Source organism: Saccopteryx bilineata, chromosome 4 (assembly GCF_036850765.1).
Source record: "Saccopteryx bilineata isolate mSacBil1 chromosome 4, mSacBil1_pri_phased_curated, whole genome shotgun sequence".
NCBI classification, from domain to species: Eukaryota; Metazoa; Chordata; class Mammalia; order Chiroptera; family Emballonuridae; genus Saccopteryx; species Saccopteryx bilineata.
In genome coordinates this window covers 266,125,284-266,150,039 of record NC_089493.1, presented here as the reverse complement: position 1 = coordinate 266,150,039, position 24,756 = coordinate 266,125,284, and the positions used below count along the sequence as shown (strand labels likewise).

At 46.8% G+C, this 24,756-nt stretch overlaps 2 protein-coding genes across 3 annotated transcripts in view; one reads left to right on the top strand and one right to left on the bottom strand.

Annotated features, from left to right (window-relative positions):
- Window positions 1-17,903, top strand: part of BAZ1B (bromodomain adjacent to zinc finger domain 1B) — a 101,562-nt gene extending 83,659 nt beyond the window's left edge. The window contains exons 14-19 of one of the 2 annotated variants that reach the window (XM_066274555.1): window positions 5,716-5,863; window positions 7,686-7,833; window positions 9,952-10,067; window positions 13,575-13,720; window positions 14,822-14,925; window positions 15,649-17,903. In XM_066274555.1, the coding sequence (XP_066130652.1) occupies window positions 5,716-5,863; window positions 7,686-7,833; window positions 9,952-10,067; window positions 13,575-13,720; window positions 14,822-14,925; window positions 15,649-16,006 (1,020 nt within the window). In that variant the 3' untranslated portion in view covers window positions 16,007-17,903. The remainder of the gene's footprint in view (window positions 1-5,715; window positions 5,864-7,685; window positions 7,834-9,951; window positions 10,068-13,574; window positions 13,721-14,821; window positions 14,926-15,648) is intronic. The other variant, XM_066274556.1, reaches the window with a different exon arrangement.
- A 1,775-nt stretch (window positions 17,904-19,678) lies between these two features.
- Window positions 19,679-23,748, bottom strand: FZD9 (frizzled class receptor 9). Its single transcript, XM_066274531.1, has one exon. The coding sequence runs from the start codon at window positions 23,520-23,522 to the stop codon at window positions 21,747-21,749; it is 1,776 nt and encodes a 591-aa protein (XP_066130628.1). The 5' UTR covers window positions 23,523-23,748; the 3' UTR covers window positions 19,679-21,746.
- Window positions 23,749-24,756: the final 1,008 nt, after the last annotated feature.

Genomic DNA, 24,756 nt, shown 5'->3' with positions numbered 1-24,756 from the left:
TGAAAGTTTGCTTATGCCAGTCACTGTGGTAGGTCTGCAGGTTACAATGATGAGGAGAAAGAAGCCAGAAGTCTGTGCCGTCAGGAATTTAGTTTCAGTGAGAGATGGTTATAGTAGTGTGACAAGTACTGATGATAAAGAGCAATACTCATCTCACCAGGCATACCTAGGGGCGAATTAGAGAAAACTTCCCAAGATAACGTATCAACTGAATTTTGAAGAATAAGTTGGAGTTAATTAGATCATGGAAGGGTGCATAGGTTGAACATGGCCTTGTCCTTGACAGCTGCCCTCAGTTTGCACAGAATAAGTGTACTCTCCTACACGGCTCACATATTTATGTACCCCCCCAAGTTTATTCCTGGGGCCAGGCGGTGATATGTGATAACAGGAAGATCATTTGGGGGAAGTCGTAAGCAGAGCAGAGAACTAAGATAAAGGTTTAACTATTCATCGTGATGTAGGCTCAGAGACTTCACTATCATACTAGGATTTAATTTACACTTTCTTGTCTACTTTTTTAATGATTATGTGGCATCCAGGTCACCTACATGATATCTAAGGCATTATATAATTGAGTCTCCTTTGCTAAATCATTTCTCAGTAGGCATAATTTCTAGTCTTGTTGAGTACTTATATGGGTTTTGTTTTTGACTCAGTGTTATACAGAAGAGTCTCTTTCTTGACCTGTAATGTTTTCTTATTGAGAACTTGATGTAGATTTCTCATTAAGGTCCCCCCCGCCCTGGCCGGTTGGCTCAGCGGTAGAGCATCGGCCTAGCGTGCGGAGGACCCGGGTTCGATTCCCGGCCAGGGCACACAGGAGAAGCGCCCATTTGCTTCTCCACCCCTCCGCCGCACTTTCCTCTCTGTCTCTCTCTTCCCCTCCCGCAGCCAAGGCTCCATTGGAGCAAAGATGGCCCGGGCGCTGGGCATGGCTCTGTGGCCTCTGCCTCAGGCGCTAGAGTGGCTCTGGTCGCAACATGGCGACGCCCAGGATGGGCAGAGCATCGCCCCCTGGTGGGCAAAGCGTCGCCCCTGGTGGGCGTGCCGGGTGGATCCCGGTCGGGCGCATGCGGGAGTCTGTCTGACTGTCTCTCCCCGTTTCCAGCTTCAGAAAAATGAAAAAAAAAAAAAAATAAATAAAAGGTCCCCCCCTCCCCAGTACTCAACCTCAATGGTGAAGTAACCTGTTCTTAGCTTGTCATATGAAACTTGATTCTTAGCTTAATTGGAGAAGAAAATATGAGCACTTTGCAGGCTTAACCTTGGAGCCTAGACACATAGCACACAAACGGAAAGCATGGAAGAATTTCATGGAAAATCAATTAGGTTACCTACTGAGTAGTTCAACAATGTTCTCCATTAAAATGGCATTATGCCCTTCAGTTCCCCACCAAAGGTCAATTTTGCCACTGCTCTGAAATTTTCCACTGTCCTTTGCTTTGAAGGTTTCCACTTAGCATGGGCCAGGAGTTTTTCAACTGGCACTAGGTTGTTGCATGAGCTAATACCAAATCTCTAATCTGGGCTTCGGTTTCCTTATTTATAAAAGATTATCTCAAATCTCTTTTGTAATAGTTGATTTCAAATATTTAATGCTTATTTTATTTTCTTGTGTTAAATGAGAAAGACATTGTATAATTTGGCAAAATCCTGGGTTCTGATAGGCTCTCTATTTACTTTGGATCCATTTGTCCTGACAACCTGATTATCTATTTTTCAGTTTAAATACGTTCTTTGTGGAAGAATATGGCCTTAAGCTTCATTATATTTTTGCCAAGATATACTGGCTTTTTACTGTTAGGCAGAGGGACTTGGCTTGTAAGCTGGATTCTCCTTGGTTCTGTTACACTCACTTCTAACTAGGGATCAACTGTATTTAAATGTGCTCTGATCTATGATAAAAATTCAAATATTTTTATCATAGTTGTGTGTCTAGCCTCCCAGAGAGTATTTATTGGGGTCCACCAGTGTTGAATGTCAAAATATCTTGCTGCTGTTATGTTTCTAAAAATACTGTCTAAGAGCCCTGGCTGGATAGCTCAGTTGGTTAGAGCTTCATCCCAAAGCACAGAGGTTGCAGGTTCAATTCCTGGTCAGGGCACATACAGGAACAGCTCGATGTTCCTGTCTCTCTCTCTCTCAAATCAATCAATAAAAATACTGTCTTGACTATGATAGCAGTTTTTGTTTTTCTTTAATGTGATAGAGTGCTTGGAATTTTGTGCAGTGGGAGAAGACCAGGATGTTTCTTCAAATCTTGAGTGCCTTATATTTTTGCCCTTAAAATTTAAGACTGGTTGGAGTCTAGCGTGGTCTAGATGGATAACCGAGTGGATATAGTAGGATATTAATGATTAGTATGTATAATGCCAAGAGCATTGCATTGGGATAAATTGGCCCTAAATTGATGCGAGACCTTGAGTAAGCTCTTTCCATGAAAAATAATAAAATGAACGTTGCTCAAATATGCACAGTTCATAGCAACATTACTCAGAATAGCCAAAAAAATGGAAACAACCAAAATGCTCATTAGCTAATTAATCAGTAAACAAAATGTGATATAAAATCTATACAATGGATATTATTCAGCAGTTAAAATGGAATGAAGTAATGTTATATGTTAGTTAGGATGTGGCTGAACGTAGGAAACATGCTCAGTAAAAGAAGCCAGTCACACCTTGACCAAGCAGTTGCACAGCGGATAGAGTGTCTGCCTGGGGACACAGAACACACAGGTTTGAAACCCAGAGGTTGCTGGTTTGAGCACGGGCTCACCAGCTTGAGCTCAGGGTCACTGGCTTGAGTGCGGGATCTTAGACGTGACCTCATGGTCATAGGCTTGAGCCCAGAGGTCACTGGCTTGAGCAAGGAGTCACTCGCTCTGTTGGAGCGCACCCCCCCCCCCCATCAAGGCACATATGAGAAAGCAATCATGAACTAAGGTGCTGCAACAAAGTACTGATGTTTCTTATCTCTCTCCTTTCCTCTGTGTCTATCCCTCTCTCTGTCTCTCTCACTTAAAAAAAAAAAAAAAGCCAGTCACAGAATACCACATGTTGTATGAAACGTCCAAAATAGGCAAATCTGTAGATCAAAAGTAGAACGATGGTTGCCAAGGACTGGGGAAGAGTGGTGGGGTCAGCATAGGGAATGGGGAATGACTGCAGATGGATACAAGGTTTCTTTTGGGGGTGATTAAAATGTTCTAAAATTAAGATTATGTTGATAGTTGCAAATGTGTATAAATATATGAAAAACTGTTGACTACACTTTATAAGGTGAACTCTTTAATGTGTAAATTTTATCTCAATAAATGTTTTTAAAATGAGGTTAAATAATCCTTTTTCCAAGCTTCCAGTTTTTTTATTTTAATGAGGCCAGGTGAGCTATTGCTCTAATTTATAATTTATAGGCAATAATTTCAGGAAGTAAAAAGCAGTTTTATATGCTAAGACTTTCTTGAATACTTTTTTATCTGACTGTCCACTAGAGGGCAGCAAAACCAATTTTAGCCATTTCCTGCCTGTTCTTGATAGCACTCTTTAAAAAATGAACCTTAAGTTCTTAAATTTATATTCCATTGAGAAGATTTGGGTCATTGTTATAGGAAGAGAATGTTATATGTTAGCTCTCCAATGTAGCAGGAGAAAACCAGCAGCTATCATAATGGACCTCATGTTTTACTGAGGAGCTCTGAACAGGGAAGGAAGGACATTTTGCTGTATTTTGAAGGCAAATGTTAGCATCTGCATTTGGAGGTTGGAGTAAGGAATAAGTCAATTTCCTTTAACAGCCCCTGTTCTTTTTTTTTGAGAGAGCGAGATAGGAAGGGAGAAAGATGAAAAGCATCAACTTGTAGCTGTGTCATTTTAGTTCTTCATTGATTATTTCTCCCATGTGCCTTGACCAGGGCAATCAAGATGAGCCTGTGACCCCTTGCTCAAGCCAGTGACCTTGGGCCTCAAGCCAGCAACTTTGGAGTTTTGAACCTGGGACCTCAGCGTCCCAGGTCGATGCTCTATCCACTGCGCCACCACTGGTTAGGTTCTTAGATTATTTTTGATGTGTTTAAATTATTCTTGTTATTCATTAGTTTATACCTGTTAGGTGCTCTGTGGTTCTCTATTTCTGTAGGAAAGAAAGGAGAGCATTAGCTTCTCTCCCTCATACCACAGCTTCAGAAGTGGTTTAGCTATCTTTGTCCTTCAGCAGCTCTATTTAAAGCATATGGCCTTCCAGGGTAACTGGCCTCTCCTATAGGTCTATTACCTAAAATAGACCTCTTTGCCTAGGGCAGGGTAGTGAACTTCAACAGTGGTGTTGTCAGCTAGAGCTAGTTTGAGTTGTAAAAGTTTAAGGGATTGCTAATCTACTTTAGTTCAGTCATGACTGAGTGAAGCATTATGACCTCCACAAGGCTGATGATACTGAGAAAACCTAGCCTCTGGGCTACTGGTGAATTGCCTAATAAGCTTTACCTTGTTCATCTCTGTTGTGTTTTCTGTCTGAAAATGGTAAACAAACAAAAAAAACCCCTCAGGTGCTCACCTAATCATTTAGATAAGAAGTGCTTTGAAACATTAAAAAAAAAAATCACCTTTTGGTTAATAAAAGAGTAATACAAGTAAATGAATTGTCCTAAAATGGCATTTCTGTTTCTTCTTAGAATGGCTATTTTATAGGAGAGGGCATTGTGTTTATCATCAACATTTCTGATTATATTTTACACCATTCTATGTTTTGCTTGACCAATTCTAAATTAATTTGCATTTTATGATTATGGGAGAAGGCAGTGCAGGTTGTACTGAGAGTAACTGCCCAGAATGAATTTGGGCTTCACTCCTGGGACTTTTACATTTTCACTGAATTTAGAAGTTAGTGATAAATTCAGAAGGCATATTTTGTATCTGTACTTCATACCTTTTAAGGGTTATAGAATACTTTATAGATATTAGGATTGTGGCACCTATTAGTGCAGAAACTGATATTCTTGTTAACCCAAGTTGTTTTTTTTGTTTTGTTTTTTTGTGTGGCAGAGACAGAGAGAGTCAGAGAAAGGGACGGATAGGGACAGACAGACAGGAAGGGAGAGAGATGAGAAACATCAATTCTTCGTTGCGGTTCCTTATTTGTTCATTGATTACTTTCTTATATGTGCCTTGACTGAGGGACTACAGCAGACCGAGTGACCCCTTGCTCAAGCCAGCGACCTTGGGCTCAAGCTGGTGAGCCTTGCTCAAACCAGATGAGCCCGCGCTTAAGCTGGCGACCTCGGGGTCTCAAACCTGGGTCCTCCACATCCTAGTCTGACGCCCCATCCACTGTGCCACTGCCTGGTCAGGCTTAACCCAAATTTTATTAGCTATGTGACATTATTGCATACTACCATTTGCATAACACAAAGTGTCCCTGCTTTTAAATGACACTGAATCTTTAAGTCGATTTCAGTAGAAGAAATATGTCTCTATAGTCATTTCCCTCTTTAATTCTTTGTGTGCCATTTGGCAAATCGTTTTCATCCCCTCTTAGAGCCTTAATTTTTTTCTGTAAGATAAGTGAGAGACAGGCAGAGCTCTAGGAAGTAAATGTACCCAGAATTCTGTCGTAGCTTTACCTATTCCTAGTCCTCTTTCAATGTATACTTTGTCAGTATTATGTGAAAAATACTGAGGTCACTGTGGTAATGCTGGCCTGATTTGGTCTGTTTAGGTTGCATCTGCTCTGGAAAAATGGAAGACAGCAATCCGTGAAGCTCAGACATTTTCCAGAATGCATGTTCTACTTGGGATGCTTGATGCCTGTATCAAGTGGGATATGTCAGCAGAAAATGCTAGATGCAAAGTTTGTCGAAAGAAAGGTAATTTAGGTCAATGTTGCTTATCTGAGTCTATTAGGAACTTGGACTTTTATTCCCCAGATATTTTCCCCCTTAAAGAATTGTGTATACCCAGCTATTAAAATCTGGTGGGACAGATTTACCTTTTGGGGTTCTGTAAAATGCTAAACATTTTATTCTCTTTTTATTATCTCTGAATTTTAGTTATCTGTGAGTTAAGATGGATGCTACCACCAGAGGGCAGTACTTGTACATTGTGATGAATACTCTGGTTTCGGTGTTTCAGCACTGAGTTCTGCAGAGCCAAGACATTTGGGAAATGTTTAATGCTGAGAGCTTTCAGAGTCCATATGTATAAAAAGAACTTCATGAAAGAAGTCTCCCCCAGTGATTAACTTTTCAGTGGCTAAAGTTGTTTTGTGAATTTTAATGGAATTAAATTTCCAAGTATGAAAAGATCTATGTAAAATCATTTTTTTGCTCTAAAAACAGATTTAGAATGAAAGTTGGAGAGGCAGAATGATCGTGTTGAGTTGGTTCAATGTGTTTTCAAATATAGGGAAACTGTGTTAAGAGAACCGTACCAGATATGAATTGGGAAGTGTTTAGGTGGTCCAGGAGGAAGAAGGGCAGATAATACTTAATGGGGGATTTCTTTCTTTCTTTCTTTCTTTCTTTCTTTCTTTCTTTCTTTCTTTCTTTCTTTCTTTCTTTCTTTCTTTCTTTCTTTCCTTTCTTTCTTTCTTTCTTTCTTTCTTTCTTTCTTTCTTTCTGTCTCTCTCTCTCTCTCTCTCTCTCTCTCTCTCTCTCTCTCTTTTGTATTTTTGTATTTTTCTGAAGTTGGAAACGGGAAGGCAGTCAGACAGACTCCCGCATGCGCCCGACCGGGATCCACCTGGCATGCCCACCAGGGGGCGATGCTCTGCCCATCTGGGGCATTACTCTGTTGCAACCAGGGCCATTCTAGCGCTTGAGGCAGAGGCCATGGAGCTATCCTTAGCACCCGGGCCAATTTTGCTCCAGTGGAGCCTTGGCTGCGGGAGGGGAAGAGAGAGACAGAGAGGAAGGGGAGGGGGAGGGGTGGAGAAACAGATGGGCGCTTTTCCTGTGTGCCCTGGCTGGGAATCGAACCGGGACTCCTGCACACCAGGCCGACGCTCTACCACTGAGCCAACCAGCCAGGGCTGGATTCATTTCTTAATGGGAAAAGAGCAACAGAATTTCCTGCTGTCACTTGTTTTTTGCTGCTGCTTAGTAAATGTTGACTGTCCTATCCTAGCACTGGGTAGATTTTGGGATGTTAGTAAGAAGACCTAAGCCCTAATTACCTGCAGACTTTTTTTGTTGTTGTTGAGGTGAGAGAAGGGGAGATAGTAAGGCAAACTCTCACGTGTGCCCCAACGGGATACACCAGGCAGCCCCATGTAGGGCTGATGCTTGTATACTGATCTATTTTTAGAACCTGAGGCTTACACGCTCAGGCCACTGAGCTATCCTCAGCGCCTGGGGCTGTTGCTTCAACCAATCTGGCTGCAGGAAGGGAAGAGGGAGAGAAGGGGGAGAGGGATGGGGAGAAGCAGACAGTTGGAATTGAACCTGGGACATCCATATGCTGGGCTAATGCTCTTATCCACTAAGCCACTGACCAGGGAAGGCCACTTGCAGACTAATTTGTGCTTTTTTTTTTTTTTTTTAAATGACTGCATTTTTAAAAATACAGGGTAGCACTACACTAGAATGTTTGTTCTTCCATGGTTTTAATTGAGGGTGAGTGGCTCTTTCTTACAACTCCTTGACTGTTGCCATGTTCCCAACAATGCTATACAAGTTTATCTCATTGCAGGTGAGGATGACAAACTGATCTTGTGTGATGAGTGTAATAAAGCCTTCCACCTGTTTTGTCTGAGGCCGGCCCTCTATGAAGTACCAGATGGTGAGTGGCAGTGCCCAGCTTGCCAGCCTGCTACTGCCAGGCGCAACTCCCGTGGCAGGTGAGAATTCTTATTTTTTAAAAACAAATAAATGAATAAATAGCTGTTATAATTAAGCTTCATTTATTCAAACTGAATGATTCTAAGGAACTTTAAGTTCATCTAGTAGGTATAGAACCTGATCATTTACAGTATTATATAATAGGACTGAAAGGGTTTGATTTAGTTTTAGCTTACTGTTGACATTTCGTTTCTACTGCCAGCTTTGTTCTCGATCTTCCTGACCATACCTTCTAAAATAACAAGGTATTTCCCTCTGCCCCTTGCTTCCACTTTAGCTGTTTTTGTTTTTTTTTAAAGGAGAACGGGAGAGAGTGATACAGATTCCTGCAAGTGCCCCTACTGGCATCCACTTGGCAACCCTATCTAGGGTAGATACTCAGACCAACTGAGCTATCTTCAGTGCCTGGGGCTATGCTGAAATAATCGAGCCTCTGGCTGCAGGAGGGGAAGAGGGAGAGAAAGGATTAGGTGGGAGAAATAGATGGTCACTTTTCTTGTGTGCCCTAACTGAGAATTGAACCCAGGATGTCCATATGCCAGGTGAATACTCTATCTGCTGAGCCAATCGGCCAGGGCCTGCCCACTTCATTGGTGATTACATTTGCAACCACCAAATCCTGAAACTCATTACTTTCCTTACCCAGACCTATTAAATTTTTTATCATGATTAGAATTTGGGTGTCAACTTGGACATCTGTCTCTCCTTTGTCTTTCATTTGCCAGATGTTAATTAAGTCAGTGTTCAGATGTCTTAGGAGTCAGTCTGCTGTCCATGCTCCAAGGTCCCTGTTGTCATTGGCTCTCCTACAGCTCTCACCTGGGCTCCTTCAGTGGCTTCTCAATTCCTTAAGTCATATCTTTCACTCACTAATCCTTTCAGCTTTTGTAGTGATACCAGAATGGTTTACAAAAGGCAAAAGGTCTGCTTTTATCACTTTCCTATTCAAAAACATCAGTCTTTCCACTTCCTCTTTAATAAAGTCCAAAATCCCTAGTCTGTCTTTTGAGAATCTTTTATTGTATAATACTGGCATATGTTTTTATGAACCCTTCTTCTCATATTTGTGTGCTTGTTACAGACTATTCATTGTGCATCCTTGCCTCTTAGATTTTCTTCCCAGCTGATAATATTCTTTCTTCCCAGAACTCCCTTGTTTTACTGGGTAAACTACCGACGATTTGGCGCTCTTTTGAACCTTACATCCTTAGAATTAATATTCCTTTTCTGTGTTCCAGCTGGGTGTTCGATCTCTAAAGCAGCATTTTGGTGTATTTTGCTTTTATGATTCATTTTATACATGACTATCTTCCAATGGGATTGTTACTGCCCTAAAAGTAGAAGTGTTGCTTTGTTCTTCACCCTAATCCCAATAAGGCCAAACACAGAGCTTTGTAAAAAAGGAGGTGCCTAATATTTGCCAAGTTAATACAGTTGTTTTCCACATTGAAATTTGAGGTTGTAAAAGGGCAGCTTATATGCACTCTGGTTTGGTCTGTCTTTGAAAGGGCAGAGCTGTTTGATCGTGACCCCACCTAACAAGTATTACTTGGTTATTTCTCACTCCATTCCAGCTACACTTAGAGAGATGAAGCAAGCTATTCTGAAATGGTGAGGCTTTGGACCAGCTGTTCTGAGCTGGGATTACCATTGCTTTGATGTTATGGTCATCTGCAAGCTGTTTCAGCTCCTGGAAGGGGGCCATCAAGGTGGAGTAACACCTGTCTGGGCTTTTATTTTTTCAGTCCAACTCAGAGTTGGGGACACATTTTAATACCTTAAATGTTACATTATCTGACTGTTTTTGTGAGATAAAAGGAATAGAGTTTTGTATTGTTTTGTGTAGAGAGGGATGGGTTTGCATTTTTGGCCTTGGTTTTTGTTGTCATTGGTGTCTTATCCAAAGTAATTAGGGCCTGGTGGAAGAGGCATGCTGTTGAAGCTTAGGTTTTCATTCTGTTTCCTGTGTTCTGGCCTAGATTCAGTTTCCTTCCCTTCATCATCAAATCTGTCCACTGTGTGAAGAGGAAAAAGTTGCTGGGATCCTATGGGACTTTATCCCCCTAGGAGCACTTTGACCTAGAGCCATGTTTCCTATATGCTTTTTCCCTTCACAGGAATTATACTGAAGAGTCTGCCTCTGAGGACAGTGAAGATGATGAGAGTGATGAAGAGGAAGAAGAGGAGGATGAGGAGGAGGAAGAAGAAGATTATGAAGTGGCTGGTTTGCGATGTAAGTATTCAGTTTGTCTTCGTAGTTAACCTCACAGTCTGTAAGCTGACTGGGAAAGGCTGGGTTGGCTGGCAATATAAAAATAGTCAGTGTTGCCATTGTGCTATCTTTTCTCACATGCTCTGGTTGTTGGGATGACTTCACTGCCATGGTTTTAAATGAGTTTTCAAGATGACATTTAACCACCTTTCTGTTAGGTTGGGTAGCTTGGTCACAAGAACATCAATTTATGGCAGATTCACTTGATCTAAGATTTAACAGAATTCAAAGTCCCAAAGTTTATGACAAGTCTTCTCTCTCTGAAGCCCTCAGTGTCTGGAGACAATGGGTTAAGAAGGTCTAGTCCCATTGCCATCTCCTAATAGTTCTTTTGCCTCTGGTGCAGTTTTGCTTTCAAAGAAGTTATTTTTTTCCTCTGGTTACAGTGGTTTTCTCTTCCTATAGTGTGCAGGGCTATCGCTTTGCCTGTTTGAAAAAGGAAGGCTGTTTTTCCATTGTTTAGGCGTAAAGCTGTGTTAGGTTCAGATCTGTTTCACACTAGGTGCCAGTAGAAGGGGAGAAAAGGCCTCATCAAATACGCTCACTTTGTTGACTCGTATTCTCTCATGTTTATTTTTTGTGAATCTTTGAGAGTCTTGTTATTTTCATGGTAAACTTAAGTTCTGCATTTTACCCTTTTAACAGTCTCCCTCTTACCAAAGCACACCCTTCTTTGTAGTTTCGTAGATACCACAGGTCAAAATTATGACGAGCTCTTGAAGAGATGGTACAATTCCCAAGATCATAGCATCCTAAAGGATCAGACTTGGCATAAGGAGAAAGAGGATGTTTGAGCAGTCTCTTATTGCAGTAGTGCTGCCAAACCTGAGGGTTTTGGACTTACACCCTTGCTCCCATCTACCCAATCCTTCAGGCCTTTAATTTGGGACACCTTGATTTCACCCATTCCTCCTGGGGCTCCCTTTGTTTGTTTGCCAGGCATGATTTTCCAGGTATCCAGGGTGAAACAAGCAGTCCATTAACCCTGTATTACAAAGAGACTGGCATCTACTGATTGAGAGTTGTGATTCAGATGCTCGTTTGCCTGGGAACAGATTCTGAATATAGCAGTGTACTGATTTTGTTTATTTTCAAACTATGATTGCTTTCCACTTCTGAGTTGTTGCTGTCTTTCCAAGGAATTGTTTCCTCTCCAGGTTTCAAAAGATTTGTCTGCCAAAAGGATATAGGAAGTATTCCCTCCCTCCCTTCCTCCTCCCCCCTTCTTGCTCTCTCTCTCTTTTTTTTTTTTTTTTTTGTCTTTCTCTTTGTCAAGAGAGAGGGGAGAGAGATGAGAAGCATCAACTCATAGTTGCGGCAGTTAAGTTGTCCATTGTATGCTTCTCATAAGTGCCTTGACCAGGGGGCTCCAGCCAAGCCAGCGACCATTTGCTGAAGCCTGCGACCTTTGGGCTTCAAGCCAGCGACCATGGGGTCATGCCTATGATCCCACGCTTAAGCCAGCAAGCCCATGCTCAAGCTTGCGACCTTGGGGTTTTGAACCTGAGTCTTCAGAGTCTCAGGTCAACTGTATGCACTGTGCCACCGCCTGGTCAGGCTTTCTCTTCTCTTCTCTTCTCTTCTCTTCTCTTCTCTTCTCTTCTCTTCTCTTCTCTTCTCTTCTCGATTGATTCCAGGGAGACAGGGAAAGGGAAGGAGAGAGAGAGAGAGAGAAAAGGAGGCTTTTATTTCTTGTTTTGCTAAGTTATACATTTGTTGGTTGTTTCCCGTATGTGCCTGGACCAGGGATCGAACCTACAACCTTGTTGTTTGAAGATGATGCGCTTACAGACTGAGTTCACTAGCTAGAGCCGGGAAGTATTTAGTATTTTATTTTTTTATCTACTCTGCCTTTTAGGTCACCAAAGATGTGGTTTCCTAATTCAGCTTAAGTCTTTGGGTTGGTGGCTATCCATGGCATCCCAAGTTTTATCCTTGGCATCAGCTTCTTACTCTATTCCTACCCTGGTCTTGAGCTTGAGACCCTGAAATAGCCCTTGAAGGGTTATCATGGTCCAGAAGTAGAATATAAAATATTGTTTATTTGTTGTATGACTGACTCTGTATACCCCTTCTCTGTCCAAATGTTACCTCCCACTTTCCAGAGAATAGTTGTTTTGTGGAGAAACTTTGAGCAAATCCTTGTGGAGTATTGCTCCCAGAGGAGATACTGAGGAATGTTTTTTTGTGTGGCATTGAGCACCTGTTGTAAACCTGAGACACAAGTAGTCTTGGGTGTCTTTGTATTTTTTTTTTTAAGACTATTTATTCAATTTTCAGAGAGTAAAGAGAGAGAGAGAGAGAGAGAAAGGGAGGAGCAGGAAGCATCAACTCCCCATATGTGCCTTGACCAGGCAAGCCCAGAGTTTCGAACCAGTGATCTCAGTGTTCCTAGTTGACGCTTTATCCTGCTGTGCCACCACATGTCAGGCCCTGCCTTTGTATTCTTTATTCTCTCTTTGGGCGTTCTGGCAGAGTTCTTATGAAAGTGGCCTGGTCAACTGTGTGTGGTTTTCAGAAATGCAAGAAAATAGGACTGAGGCTAGCCCTAAATTGTATTTAGTGAGGAAGATTTTTTTTTTTTCATTTTTCCGAAGCTGGAAACGGGGAGGCAATCAGACAGACTCCCTTATGCGCCCAACCAGGATCCACCCGGCATGCCCACCAGGGGGTGATGCTTTGCCCCTCTGGGGCATCGCTCTGTTGCATCCAGAGCCATTCTAGCACCTGAGGCAGAGGCCACAGAGCCATCCTCAGCGCCCGGGCCATCTTTGCTCCAATGGAGCCTCGGCTGCGGAAGGGGAAGAGAGAGACAGAGAGGAAGGAGAGGAGGAGGGGTGGAGAAGCAGACAGGCGCCTCCCCTGTGTGCCCTGGCAGGGAATCGAACCCGGGACTCCTGCACGCCAGGCCAACACTCTACCACTGAGCCAACCGGCCAGGGCCGAGGAAGATTTTTGTGTAAGTGCTTCACATAAATATCAGCTTTTCTCTGAGAAGGTTGTGATGGTGAGTTCAGGATAACTCAGAGAATTATAAAACAGGATCTCTTTTGTAGTCAAATTTCATCTCACATGTAAATATGTTACACTCTTTCAGGCTGAGTGTGGGCTGTAGAAATTTCAGGTAGACCTGTAGCGTATGACCTCTCCTGAGTGAGTCAGTTTACAGTTGACTCCTTCAAGGGCTTCATTCCCAGGAGTAACTAAATAGGGTGGGGCTAGAGGATAGAAACACTAAAAGAACTGACCTTCTGAAGAGGCTCTTAAAAGGTCTTGGCAGTCGATGAAAGGTATCCATTCTTCATCTATTACTGCTACCTTTAAAATATCCTGTTAGGTAGGGCAATAGATATATAGCAAAGAGCACCCTCTAACCCAGGGAATCCATTGCTTTGTCCAGATTACTTCCCTGTTCCATAATATGTTCCCTTCATCTTTAGTTGTCTCAATCTGTATTTTTTGTTTCAGTAAGACCTCGAAAGACACTCCGGGGCAAGCAGGGTGTCATCTCCCCTGTGGCGAGGCCAGGCCGACCAGCTAAGAAGCCACATCCTACCACCAGGAGGTCTCGGTCAAAGGCACCACCTGTGGATGACACTGAGGTTGATGAGCTGGTAAGAATTATTTATCATCCTGCCTCCAATGTTTCTGCTTTTTATTCCCCACACCAGCATTAGGAATTTATCAGGCAACAGGTGGGAGCCTCCCCCCTCCTCCCTCCTCCCTGACTTTAGTGGCTGATGGGTAGGCCTATAGGCGCACAGAGGCAGCAGTCCCTCCAGGAACAGCTATGCCTGGCATTCCCCTGCTGTAGCCTGCAAACATTGTCTCCTTTAGTTAGCAGGCAGCCTGTGACTTGTTAAGGATTTTAAAATAGTATCCATGTGTCTCCAGTGGCTAAGAGGGGCTGGTTCTCCATTGTGGGAATGTCAGCAATGTTGGAGCCTCACTTACTCTTGGGTCTTTTGCTGACAGTTGTTATGGGAGGGACATTACTCTCCCCTCTGCTCCTCAACCAATATGATTTTAGTGGTTTTGCTTTAGAGTTCACTTGAGATTTAAGAATAAAAAGAGGCCCTTGAAAACTTGCTTATTCTGCCAGATCAAATTGGAGTTGGGTGCGCTTGGGCATAACTAGCCCTAACCCCTTCAACTGGTTCCTTCTGCTTTGAGTTAAATCCTGTTATTGGCAACCTGGAAGGGAGGCCCTATCTCTTTTCTCCTAGTCACTTAGCTCCCACATACCTACAGCAGGAGAGCATAGGAAAGGAATTGTATGCTCTTGCTTTTCTTCCCTTAGACTTCCTACCCCCACACAGTTGTCTGCCAGCGGTCCCCATAACCCATCTGGCTTTCTGCATTTGCTTGCCTATACCCATCCACTGTGTTACCATAATCCCAGGTCCATCTGCTCTCAGTGGGTTAGCGTCCTATAGACAGTGGCCCTTTCTGGGTGACCTCCAGCAGGACTGCTATAATATGGCAACTGTTGATCAACATCTACCAGGGAAGAGGCAAGTGGCTGATGGGAAGGTGCCTATCACCTGGCTCAGAGGGCTTTCTGACTTGAATGTCAGATGATTTTGACTATGTCTGTGCCAAGAATGTTGTTGAACTCTTTTTTTCTCTTTTTAAAGCAGATGTATGCATTTTCTGTTTTGTCTACTCTTCTTCTCTTGGACCTGTAATAACATGTCTTCATCCTTTGGCACCAGGTGCTTCAGACCAAGCGGAGTTCCCGGAGGCAAAGCCTGGAACTTCAGAAGTGTGGAGAGATCCTCAGCAAGATTGTGAAGTACCGCTTCAGCTGGCCCTTCAGGTGCACTTTTTGTTTTCTTTTCTTTTTTTTGTTTTGTTTTGTATTTTTCTGAAGCTGGAAACGGGGAGAGACAGTCAGACAGACTCCCGCATGCGCCCGACCGGGATCCACCCGGCATGCCCACCAGGAGGCGACGTTGTGCCCACCAGGGGGCGATGCTCTGCCCCTCCGGGGCGTCGCTCTGTCGTGACCAGAGCCACTCTAGCGCCTGGGGCAGAGGCCAAGGAGACATCCCCAGCGCCCAGGCCATCTTTGCTCCAGTGGAGCCTTGCTGCAGGAGGGGAAGAGAGAGACAGAGAGGAAGGAGAGGGGGAAAGGTGGAGAAGCAGATGGGCGCTTCTCCTGTGTGCCCTGGCCGGGAATCGAACCTGGGACTCCTGCACGCCAGGCCGACGCTCTACCACTGAGCCAACCGGCCAGGGCGCTTTTTGTTTTCAAGCACAGGGGAGTAGGATCCGCCTAGCAGCTGGCTGAAGGAATGCTCATTTGAACCCCTAGGAACTAACCTGATCCCTTCCTTTCAAGACATGTGTCAGTGGCAGGGGATTAGTGTTCCAGTCCGGCGGGGTCAGCTCCTAGTACAGGGTAGACACACCTTCTCTGTGCCTGCCAGTTGGCTGATCTCAGTAGGGGTGGGTGACTTCTGTGGCTGATGGTTTAATAACAAAGCTTGTCAGTTGTATTCAAGGCTGTGCTATATATCCATTTGGTTCTTCTCCATAGGGAGCCTGTGACCAGAGATGAGGCTGAGGACTACTATGATGTGATCACCCACCCCATGGACTTCCAGACAATGCAGAACAAATGTTCCTGTGGGAGCTATCGCTCTGTGCAGGAGTTTCTTACTGACATAAAGCAAGTGTTTACCAATGCTGAGCTTTACAACTGCCGGGGCAGCCATGTGCTGAACTGCATGGTGAAGACAGAACAGTGTCTGGTGGCTCTGTTGCATAAACACCTTCCTGGACACCCATATGTCCGTAGGAAACGCAAGAAGTTTTCTGATCGGCTTGCTGAAGAGGAAGGGGACAGTGAGCCAGAGACCATTGGACAGTCCAGGGGACGAAGACAAAAGAAATAGAGAGGCAGGGCCCTGGTAAGGGAGAGGGAGCTGAGGCTGGGGAAATGAGAGGAGAGTAAGGGAAGGGTAGGAGGGAGGTGAGAGAGGAAAAAGAAGAACGTGGAAGGAAGGACATCACAGGGATTGCAGAAATGCCTGTTGTCTCAAGCCTGTGCTGTTTTTCTAATACTCTCCATAGGGCCTTAGTCAAGCAGAGCTCTTTGGAGAACCTAATAATGGGTTGGTGGTCTCAGCCTAGAAATATGGGTGATAGGATGGTCTTAAGCCTCCCTTTCTGAGAGTTTCCAGGAAGAGCCCAAGGGTATGGACCTTTGGGAAAAGTCCTTTTCCTTTCTCTCCTAAGGTCCCTTCCACTTTGGCCAGCACAATAGTGCCAAGCCCTCTGGTCTGGGGGGGAGGGGGATTACTGTATTACATAGAAGGATCAAGTATAATCAGGCCAGTTAGGGAGGTGGTATTGATTTTTTAAAAATCTATATTTATATACGCCTTGTTTCTTTAAGCCCATACTATGTCTCTTCCTCTCCCTCTCCCGCTCAGGTGATGGTATCAGTGAGTGCCATACAGATAGCACCAGCATCATGAAAGAGTTGTGCTCTTTTGAGTTGATTCTGGCAGAGTCAAGGGACATGTCCTGGAGCCATGCCTGAATACCCTTCCCCTTCTTTGTGACAATTCTGTCCCCACTTTCACTCCACCTCACCCCTTCAAAAAAAACAAAAACAGCAAATAACAAATAACAACACAAAACAAACTAAGGCACTTCACTTAGAGACTGGAGTCCTGCCTATAATCATGCATATAATCTTTATTTTGATGGATCTGGCCAGAGGGGTGTTGGAGCCCAGCCCACCCACATACCAGACAAGCTCTTAGGGGAGCAGAAGAAAAGCAGGAAGAATTGAAATGTTTAATATTTTTAATTGACTTTTCTAGCTATTAAAAGTTGCTTGTTTTAGCAGTGATATTGTATAAAGAACATCTTGTAAAATATTTCTGTCATCCTGCTTTGGCACATGTACAGTACAATTTATATGATAATGTGTTTGCTTTCCTTTGCCCCATCGCTTCCCTCAGCCCATCCTCTCTCCTTCAGAGAAGTGGATTGGAGGCTCATCACAGCAATCAGTGTGACCTGGTGCAGGAGGGGGGCATCCTTCTTCCTGCCCCTGTGGCTGTTTCCCCTTCCTTCATTTTCATCTCCATCTCCCTCCTCCCTTTTCTGGCCTTAGACTCTACTCCCTGAGAACCTGAATCTTTCAGTAGTCAGTGTCAGTGGGAGGTGGGAGGAAGGATGGGAGGAGAAACTAAGCTAGATGGCCCCTTCTCACAATGATTCTAGTGCTGGTAGTTATATTTAGGCAAAACTTTGTAGTCTTCTTTCCCTTTTATGGAAGATTTTGATAAAAATGCAAAACAGGGTTTACTTTTCTTTTCTATCAATTTTGAATTTGGAAATTCTGAGCACCTAGGTTCTTCAGTACCTATTTAAATTAAGGGAAAAGAATTCCAAGGGGATTGCAATTTATAGAACTTGAGAATACAGCCTCTTAGTATTAAACTTCAAGGTGTGGTCCCTGTCTCTCCCCTGTCCTCTTTGTTCAAGGACTTTGGGGATTTGCTCCAGTGGCTGGTGGGCAGTTTACCATCCACTCTCCCACAGGCTTGGAGTTAGCACTGACATTGCAATTTTATAATCCAGCCACCACCACCTTTTCCTGCCTATCATCCTAGAGCCAGTCTGTTCTTGTTAACAGTAAGAATCCTGTGTTCCCACTTCAGTGACACCTGAATTGTTTGTTTTTTATTGTCTTTAAGGAGGAAGGGCCCCACAGAGGGGTAAACTTGTAATAAATTGGAATTTCAAATAAACATGTACTTGTGTTTATAAAGAAGACACAGTTTTAGCGAATCTTTCTTTGGGCTCTTGGGGGGTGGGGGGGCTAGTTGGTAGTTACATAGTCCTGAGTGCTTTTTTTCCCGTTGACTCTTGGAACCTCAGCATCAGTAGGACCTTTGACTTAGCCTTTTTAACCACAGGTTAGATCTAGCTTCTCATTTCCTTGCTTCCAGGAGACATTTCTGATGCCCTGGGTATCAAAGCATGACTTTCAAGTTTCTCCTGGCCACATCTCTGTCTGGAAACCCCCCCCCCCCCAAATTTCATTTGAATTTCTGAGAGTTAAGGGAAAATTATTTTTTAAGGCATCTCTATGGAAATTTATGTATCCTTTTGTTAATTTGGGGAAAACTTGTGACATTTTAAAACAATTTCAAGGAAAATTTCAAACAACACAGAGTAAAAATATGAATTCTCATGCACTCAGCTTCAACAGTTCTACCACATAGCCAATCTTGATTTCTTTATACTTTCATTTATTTATTTTTTAATGCTGGGAGTAAGTCCGAGTGGTTGATTCAAGTAGGTTACTGCTGGGTGACAGCTTGCCTGTGGAATTCAAAGATTTTTACAGAGCCATCTATACCAGATGACCCCATTTACTGAGAAGGGAAACTTCTGCTTCCTGACCATCTAACCAGGAACAACATACGGTAAAACGGGAAGAAGTCTAAGGAGGAACCTAAGCCCCGAGTTCTGGGTCTGCCACTGACTGGCCTTCTGAATGTGGGCTTCGAGTCAGGCCTGCAGTGAGCACTTGGGGATTTTCAGCCCTGCAAGGCAAGAAGCATTGTGCCCCAAGGTCACATTGGCTTTGATCAGCCCTAGGCTCTGGAGAAGAGAGCTATCCTGCCCCTGAGCATGCTCCCAGCTCACATGCTTGCAGCCCTGTCCTTCAGGTAGGTTCCTTAGGCCAGTGGTCCCCAACCATTTTTGGGCCACTCACCGGTTTAATGTCAGAAAATATTTTCACGGACCAGCCTTTAGGGTGGGACGGATAAATGTATTCACATGACCGAGACAAGCGTCAAGAGTGAGTCTTAGACAGATGTAACAGAGGGAATCTGGTCATCTTTAAAAAATAAAACATCGTTCAGACTTAAATATAAATAAATAATGTAAGTTACTTATTCTTTCTCTGCAGACCGGTACAAAATGGCCCACGGACCGGTACTGGTCCGCGGCCTTCTACATTCTGTATCCTGTTCTGTCCAACCTTCTCATACACCATTCCTCCCTATTCCTTCCCCGGCGGTATGACCTTGGGGTAGCCACCTAATTTTGGTTACTACTACAAATGGGTGTGAGAACTTTTATTCTTGAAGATGGGTCTGAATCATTACTTCAGAAAACTAAGGGCTCAAGGCGGTGGTTTCTGAGGCATTTTGGGGGGGCTCTGTAATTACTTTTCTTGGAGTGGGGGGATCCTGCTTTGGGAGGCGCTTCTCTTGACAAAACCACCCCAGATTACACTTGCTGTCCCCCAGGGAGGTAGTGGTGGTGATAGTGGTGTGGTAGAAGTCAAAAAGTTCTGGAGGCTGCAGACCACCTGGCTCTGTGATCTTGAGCCAGCCAGGTCCTCCACTTTCCACTGTCTGTAAAATGGGGAGAGGACCAAACTGAAAACTAATGTAAAAGGTATTTAATGAATGTTTCCTTCCTTTTAGGATCTGGGACATTCCTAGTATCTTCCAGTGCTGAGAAGTCTTGGCTGGCAAGGTCTACTCTCCCTCCCTCCCAAGACCTGGCCCATGTAAACCATCCCAACCTCAAAGCAGACAGTGCCCCATTGGGACTCATTCTGACTGCATGTCTCCCTCAATCCCCACCCAACCTCCCAGTTGTTCTGGAAGCCAGTTTGGTTTCTGCTGAGTGGGACATAGTCAAGGACCATCCCTCCTTTGTCCAATGACTGGCAGAGAATAGGGTGAACTGGTGGCACCTTAATGCCAACCCTCCCACCCTCTGCCCAAACACACACACTTGCCTTTCTCTTCCCTTGCCTTTTGCTCTAGCTGCCCCTGCCCTGGGGCTGTTTCAGCTCTACCCCCCCTGCAAACCTAGCCTGTAAGTCCAGCTTGATGCAGATACTGCCTTTCCCACTTTCGAACTGTCACCCTCAAGCTCATCACTCATGGACCTTTATAGAGAGAGTTACAAGGTGTTAGGATCACTTGGCTTTGTTGGTCAAAGAAGGCATGGGGACCTACTGTGTACTCTGTGAGAAGGGAAAGAGTTCAATGGGGAGGGCATTCCACATGTAAGAAAAGCAGAAGAAAAGGCACAAGGCTTGCAAAATTCCCCCAGGGGTCAGTACTGTTTCTTGTGATGAGGGATAGCCCTAAGCCCCTCAACTCCTGATGGAGCTGTTCCTCCAAGAAACTGACACAACCTGTTGGGTTTTTGTCTGGGTTTCTTTCTTGTCCTGTGAGATGGATGGTTGGTTCAGGGCAAGAGCTCTGGCTTTAGCGGCGCTGGGTTTAGGGGCTGAGCCCTACCACTGAAATGAAGCAGTTGACCTTGGACTTCCGCTCTAATGTGAGGCTGGATCCTTAGGGGCTCCTGGCAGTGAAAATAAATGCCATTTTGTGTCATGTACACCCAGGGACAGTAACTAAGACCTTCACCTCACTAGAGTCACAGTGGCCAAAGCTGATGGGAGTCTCTGGGGCCTGGCATACAGATACACGTGAACCTTTTCCCATCCCCCGGCACAGGAATGTGCAAAATGCCCCATGGGATCCATGCATACGCCCCTGCTCTTACCCTGTTTCTCACGGCTGCTCCCAGAACCTCAAATCTTTCCACAACTGCTTAGGAGGAAGGGGTCCAATTCCCACCTCTATGCCCATGTCTGCTAACAAGATGCCCATATACCAGTCCAACCCCATCTGTATTCCACCCAGAGAGATGAGGGGTTAGGATGAGATGAACTGACAAGGTCCCCAACAAGTGAAGTGTTACACTTCTAAGGCAATGAGGATAGACTCCAGCCTCAGGACCCAGGGAGGAGACAGCAGGCTGGGCTACAGGAGGCAGTAGCAGCAGGTCCCGAACCTCTGAGAGAACCCTTGAGACAGGCTGAGGCCCCCATTTTCTAAACAAATGAGGAAAGCACAGTCTGAAAAAAGGACGACTTGCCCACAGCCCCAAACAGGCTAGACTCTCCAGGGTCAGAAGTGGGAGTGTCATCCCAAGGATTCCCTGAGTATCCCAGCAGGCATCCCAGTCTCACTTTGGGAAGCAGGAACCCCGGTCTCAGAGGCAGACAAACAAGTTGCCAAAAAGAGCAAAGGCAGGAAAAAGGGAAATACACACACACAATATGGGACTCCTGCAAAACACAGCTGTTCATGGGGACATTCTCCTGATGGGTGGGAAGCCAGAGAACAGGGGAAAGGCCCAGCACCCATCCCAGGTCTGCTCAGAGGGGAGACTCCTGCAGAGCCCCCACCCTCCTACCTCTCCCCAGCCCAGAGAGGACTCAGGGGTGCCACACAGGGGTTTATTCCAGTCGCAGCTTCCAGAGAAACTCAACAATAAATTACATCATTAAATAAACTCCCTGCTGGACCACGCCCACTTCTGCCCCTCTCCACATGCTCCCCCAGGACACTGTGGGGACTCAGCCAGGCTCAGCCCCTGCACTAGGCCATAAGGGAATGAGCCTCACTGGGTCCTCACATATGAGAGTGGAAGGATAGTCATGCTGCCCTGCTCCTCGGCCCCCTTGCACTCACTTGCCTGACCTTGACAGCTGGGCAGCTGCTAGTCAGCTGTCTCCTCCGGAGGGGGGGCATGTAGGAAGGGGCAACAGCCGCCCCGCCCAGGCGTGTGTACCTAGAGGTGTGTGGGGTTCTCCAGGGAGGGGTCCGTCTTAGTCATGTGCAAGACCACGGTGGGGGCCTTATAGTGGCAGTGAGTGCCACGGCCATAGCTCCCCGGGGCCCGACAGGCCTTTGCCCGGGCCCTGCCAGCTGCCATCTTGCGGTGGCATAGGCTCTGCCAGGTCTGGAAAGTCTTGGAGCTCCATACCCAAACACCACTGGTGATGCCCACCACCAGCGACATGAAGATTTTGAGCATAAAGACAGCCACAGTGGGCACTGAGCCCCCTTGCAGCGAGCAGTCCCTCCGGCCACCAGGCATGCTGGCTGGGGAACACGGCTGTTCTGTGGCCCGAAGGCGCCAGAAGTCCATGTTGAGGCGCTCATACACGTAGCACACAATGACGCAGGTGGCCGGCACCGTGTAGAGGATGGAGAAAACTCCGATCTTGACCATGAGCTTCTCCAGCTTCTCTGTGTTGGTACCGCCTGTCTTCATGATCTTGCGGATGTGGAAAAGGGCCACGAAGCCAGTCAGAAGGAAGCTGGTGCCCAGCACTAAGTAGCAGGAGAGGGGCACCAGCACGAATCCTGTGAGTGCAGCCGCATCCATGCTGGCCACGTAGCAGAGCCCAGTCAGCTCGTCCCCGGCCACCTTGCGCAGTGTCAGGATAACGATGGTCTTGAGGGCCGGCAGGCCCCAGGCTGCCATGTGGAAGTAGCTCCCATGGGCCTCAATGGCTTCGTGGCCCCATTTCTTGCCTGCTGCCAAGAACCAGGTGAGTGTCAGTACGACCCACCACAGCGAGCTGGCCATGCCGAAGTAGTAGAGCAGCAAGAAGACGAGGGTACAGCCCGTGTTCTCTAGGCCCTCCTGGATCACGTAGAGCGCACCAGCCTCCTGGTCGCAGGCCACGCTCTGGGCGCCAGCCACCGCGCGGATGAGGAAAGCCAGCGAGTAGACGTTGTAGCACATGGAGAGGAAGATGATTGGGCGCTCTGGGTACTGGAAGCGATGAGGCTCCAGCAGGAACGTGAGTACAGTGAAGGCCGTGGAGAAGAAGCACAGCGCTGACCAAACGGCCATCCAGACAAGCGCGAAGTCCTTGTCACGCCGCGACCAGAACACCTCGACACCCGGTCCGCAGCGCGGTGCGCAGGAGCGGCTCTTCTCTACGTACTGGAACTTCTCGGGGTTCTCGCAGGTGCCGCCGCCGCCCGGGCCCGGGGCTGCGTCTCCTGGGGGCCGCGCGGGCCGCGGCGCCACAGGCAGCATGCCCAGGCCCTTGTGGGGTTCGGCGGGGCCGGCCGTGGCGTTCTCTGGAGCCTCCATGCAGAGCGCGTGGGGGTCGTTGCGCGTGGGCAGCCTGGCGCAGTCCAGCGAGTCCGGCCAGCCAAAGTTGAACTGCTCCATGATGGGCGCGCAGCGCAACCGCGCCTGCTCGCACATGGGCCGGCAGGCGGGGATGGGCGTCGAGACCTGGTCGGTGCACATGGGCGCATAGAGCGAGCACAGGAAGAAGCGCAGGTGGCTGTGGCAGCCGTACTGCACGAGCGGCGCAAACTCGACCAGTTCGGCGGCTGCCTCGCCCTGAGACGTGTGGCCCAGCAGATTGGGCATGCGGGTCAGGTTGTAGCCGATGCCGCGGCACATCGGAATCGCCACCGCCTGGCACGGAGGCGGCCCTCGCCCACGCTCCGGGTCGAAGCGGCCGATCTCCAGCGCTGCGCCGCCCGCCGCCAGCAGCTGCCACAGCAGCAGCGCCCGGCGGAGCAGCGGCACAGCCATCCCGGGCTGCCCCGGCCAAGGGAGGGAGGTCGGCCCCGGCTCACTCGGGCCGCGCCGTCTGACACCCCCGTGCCCGGCTGCCACGTCGCGGGGCGCGGGCCATCGCCGAGCCGCCCGCGTGCGTCCGGGCGCGGCTGGGCGCTCTGGGCAGCGCGCAGGAAAGCCGCCTGAGGGAGAGGAGGCGCCGACCAGCCACCGTCGCTGCCACTCCAGCGGCCGCGGAGCCAGAGCCGGCACCGCCTCCCGAGGCCGCCGCTACAAGCCTCAGGGTGGGGCGCCGGCTGGACAAGCCCAGGGGCGGGTCCTCCCCACGCCAGGCACGCCCCCACTCGGGTTTTAAAGGCGCCGCGTCCCTCAGCCACTCCGGGGTACCTGTGGGTGTTCGTTCTGTGGGCCGGTTGTAAGTACGACATCGTCTGCCCGCTCACAATCGGTTGTTCTCCTTCCGTTGCTGCCCAGTCCTCCCCCACGAGAGGACAGTCTGCTGGGAGATTTTCCCTTGCACATACTGAGTCCTCTCTTACCTCCAGCAGGGAAACACTTTCTAAGACATCCAAGCGTGGGAAGCTTCAGCCTTGCACTCAGTGACAGTTCAAGTGCTGCCTCTGCCTCTTCATAGTTATATGTGACTTTGGATTCTCCTCCCTAAGCCTCAGTTCCCTTTTCTGTGAATCAGGCAGACAGTCTTGTAAAAATTAACAGCGCAATTGTGCTCCTGCTGCTTATCGGTCACACTGCTCACTTGACCTCATTGTCTCTTCTGGGCTCTCCTTTTGGTCACACTGCACAGTTGAACTCATTGTTCTGGGCTCTCCCTTCCCAAGTAAGGAAACTAAGATTCAGAGAGGAGTGACATGATCAAGGGTATAGAGCTATTAAGTGTTCTATTTGTGATTGTCTGATTCCGACCTCGATACATTTTACAAGGTTGCTGTTCTCCCTTCCTGGAGGTGTTGTTGTTACCCTATCATCTGCGAGGCCCTGCAGAGAACCCCCTCAAAACCTCTGGGACCCAGTGAGAAACTGCTTCCCATAGAGCTGGAGGACTCAATTTAACACCCCCAGTCTCTCTTTCCCTCCTCCCCTCCTGTCCTCTGAGCTCCCTTGACACAGAGCTTTCCCTGGGAATTCCTCCCTGTCCAGGGAGTCTGCAGCTCTTTGGTACTGCCTGCACTACCAGCGTGCTGGCCCCTGAGAGAGCCCCATTTTCCTTCCTGTGCAGTGACATCCCATG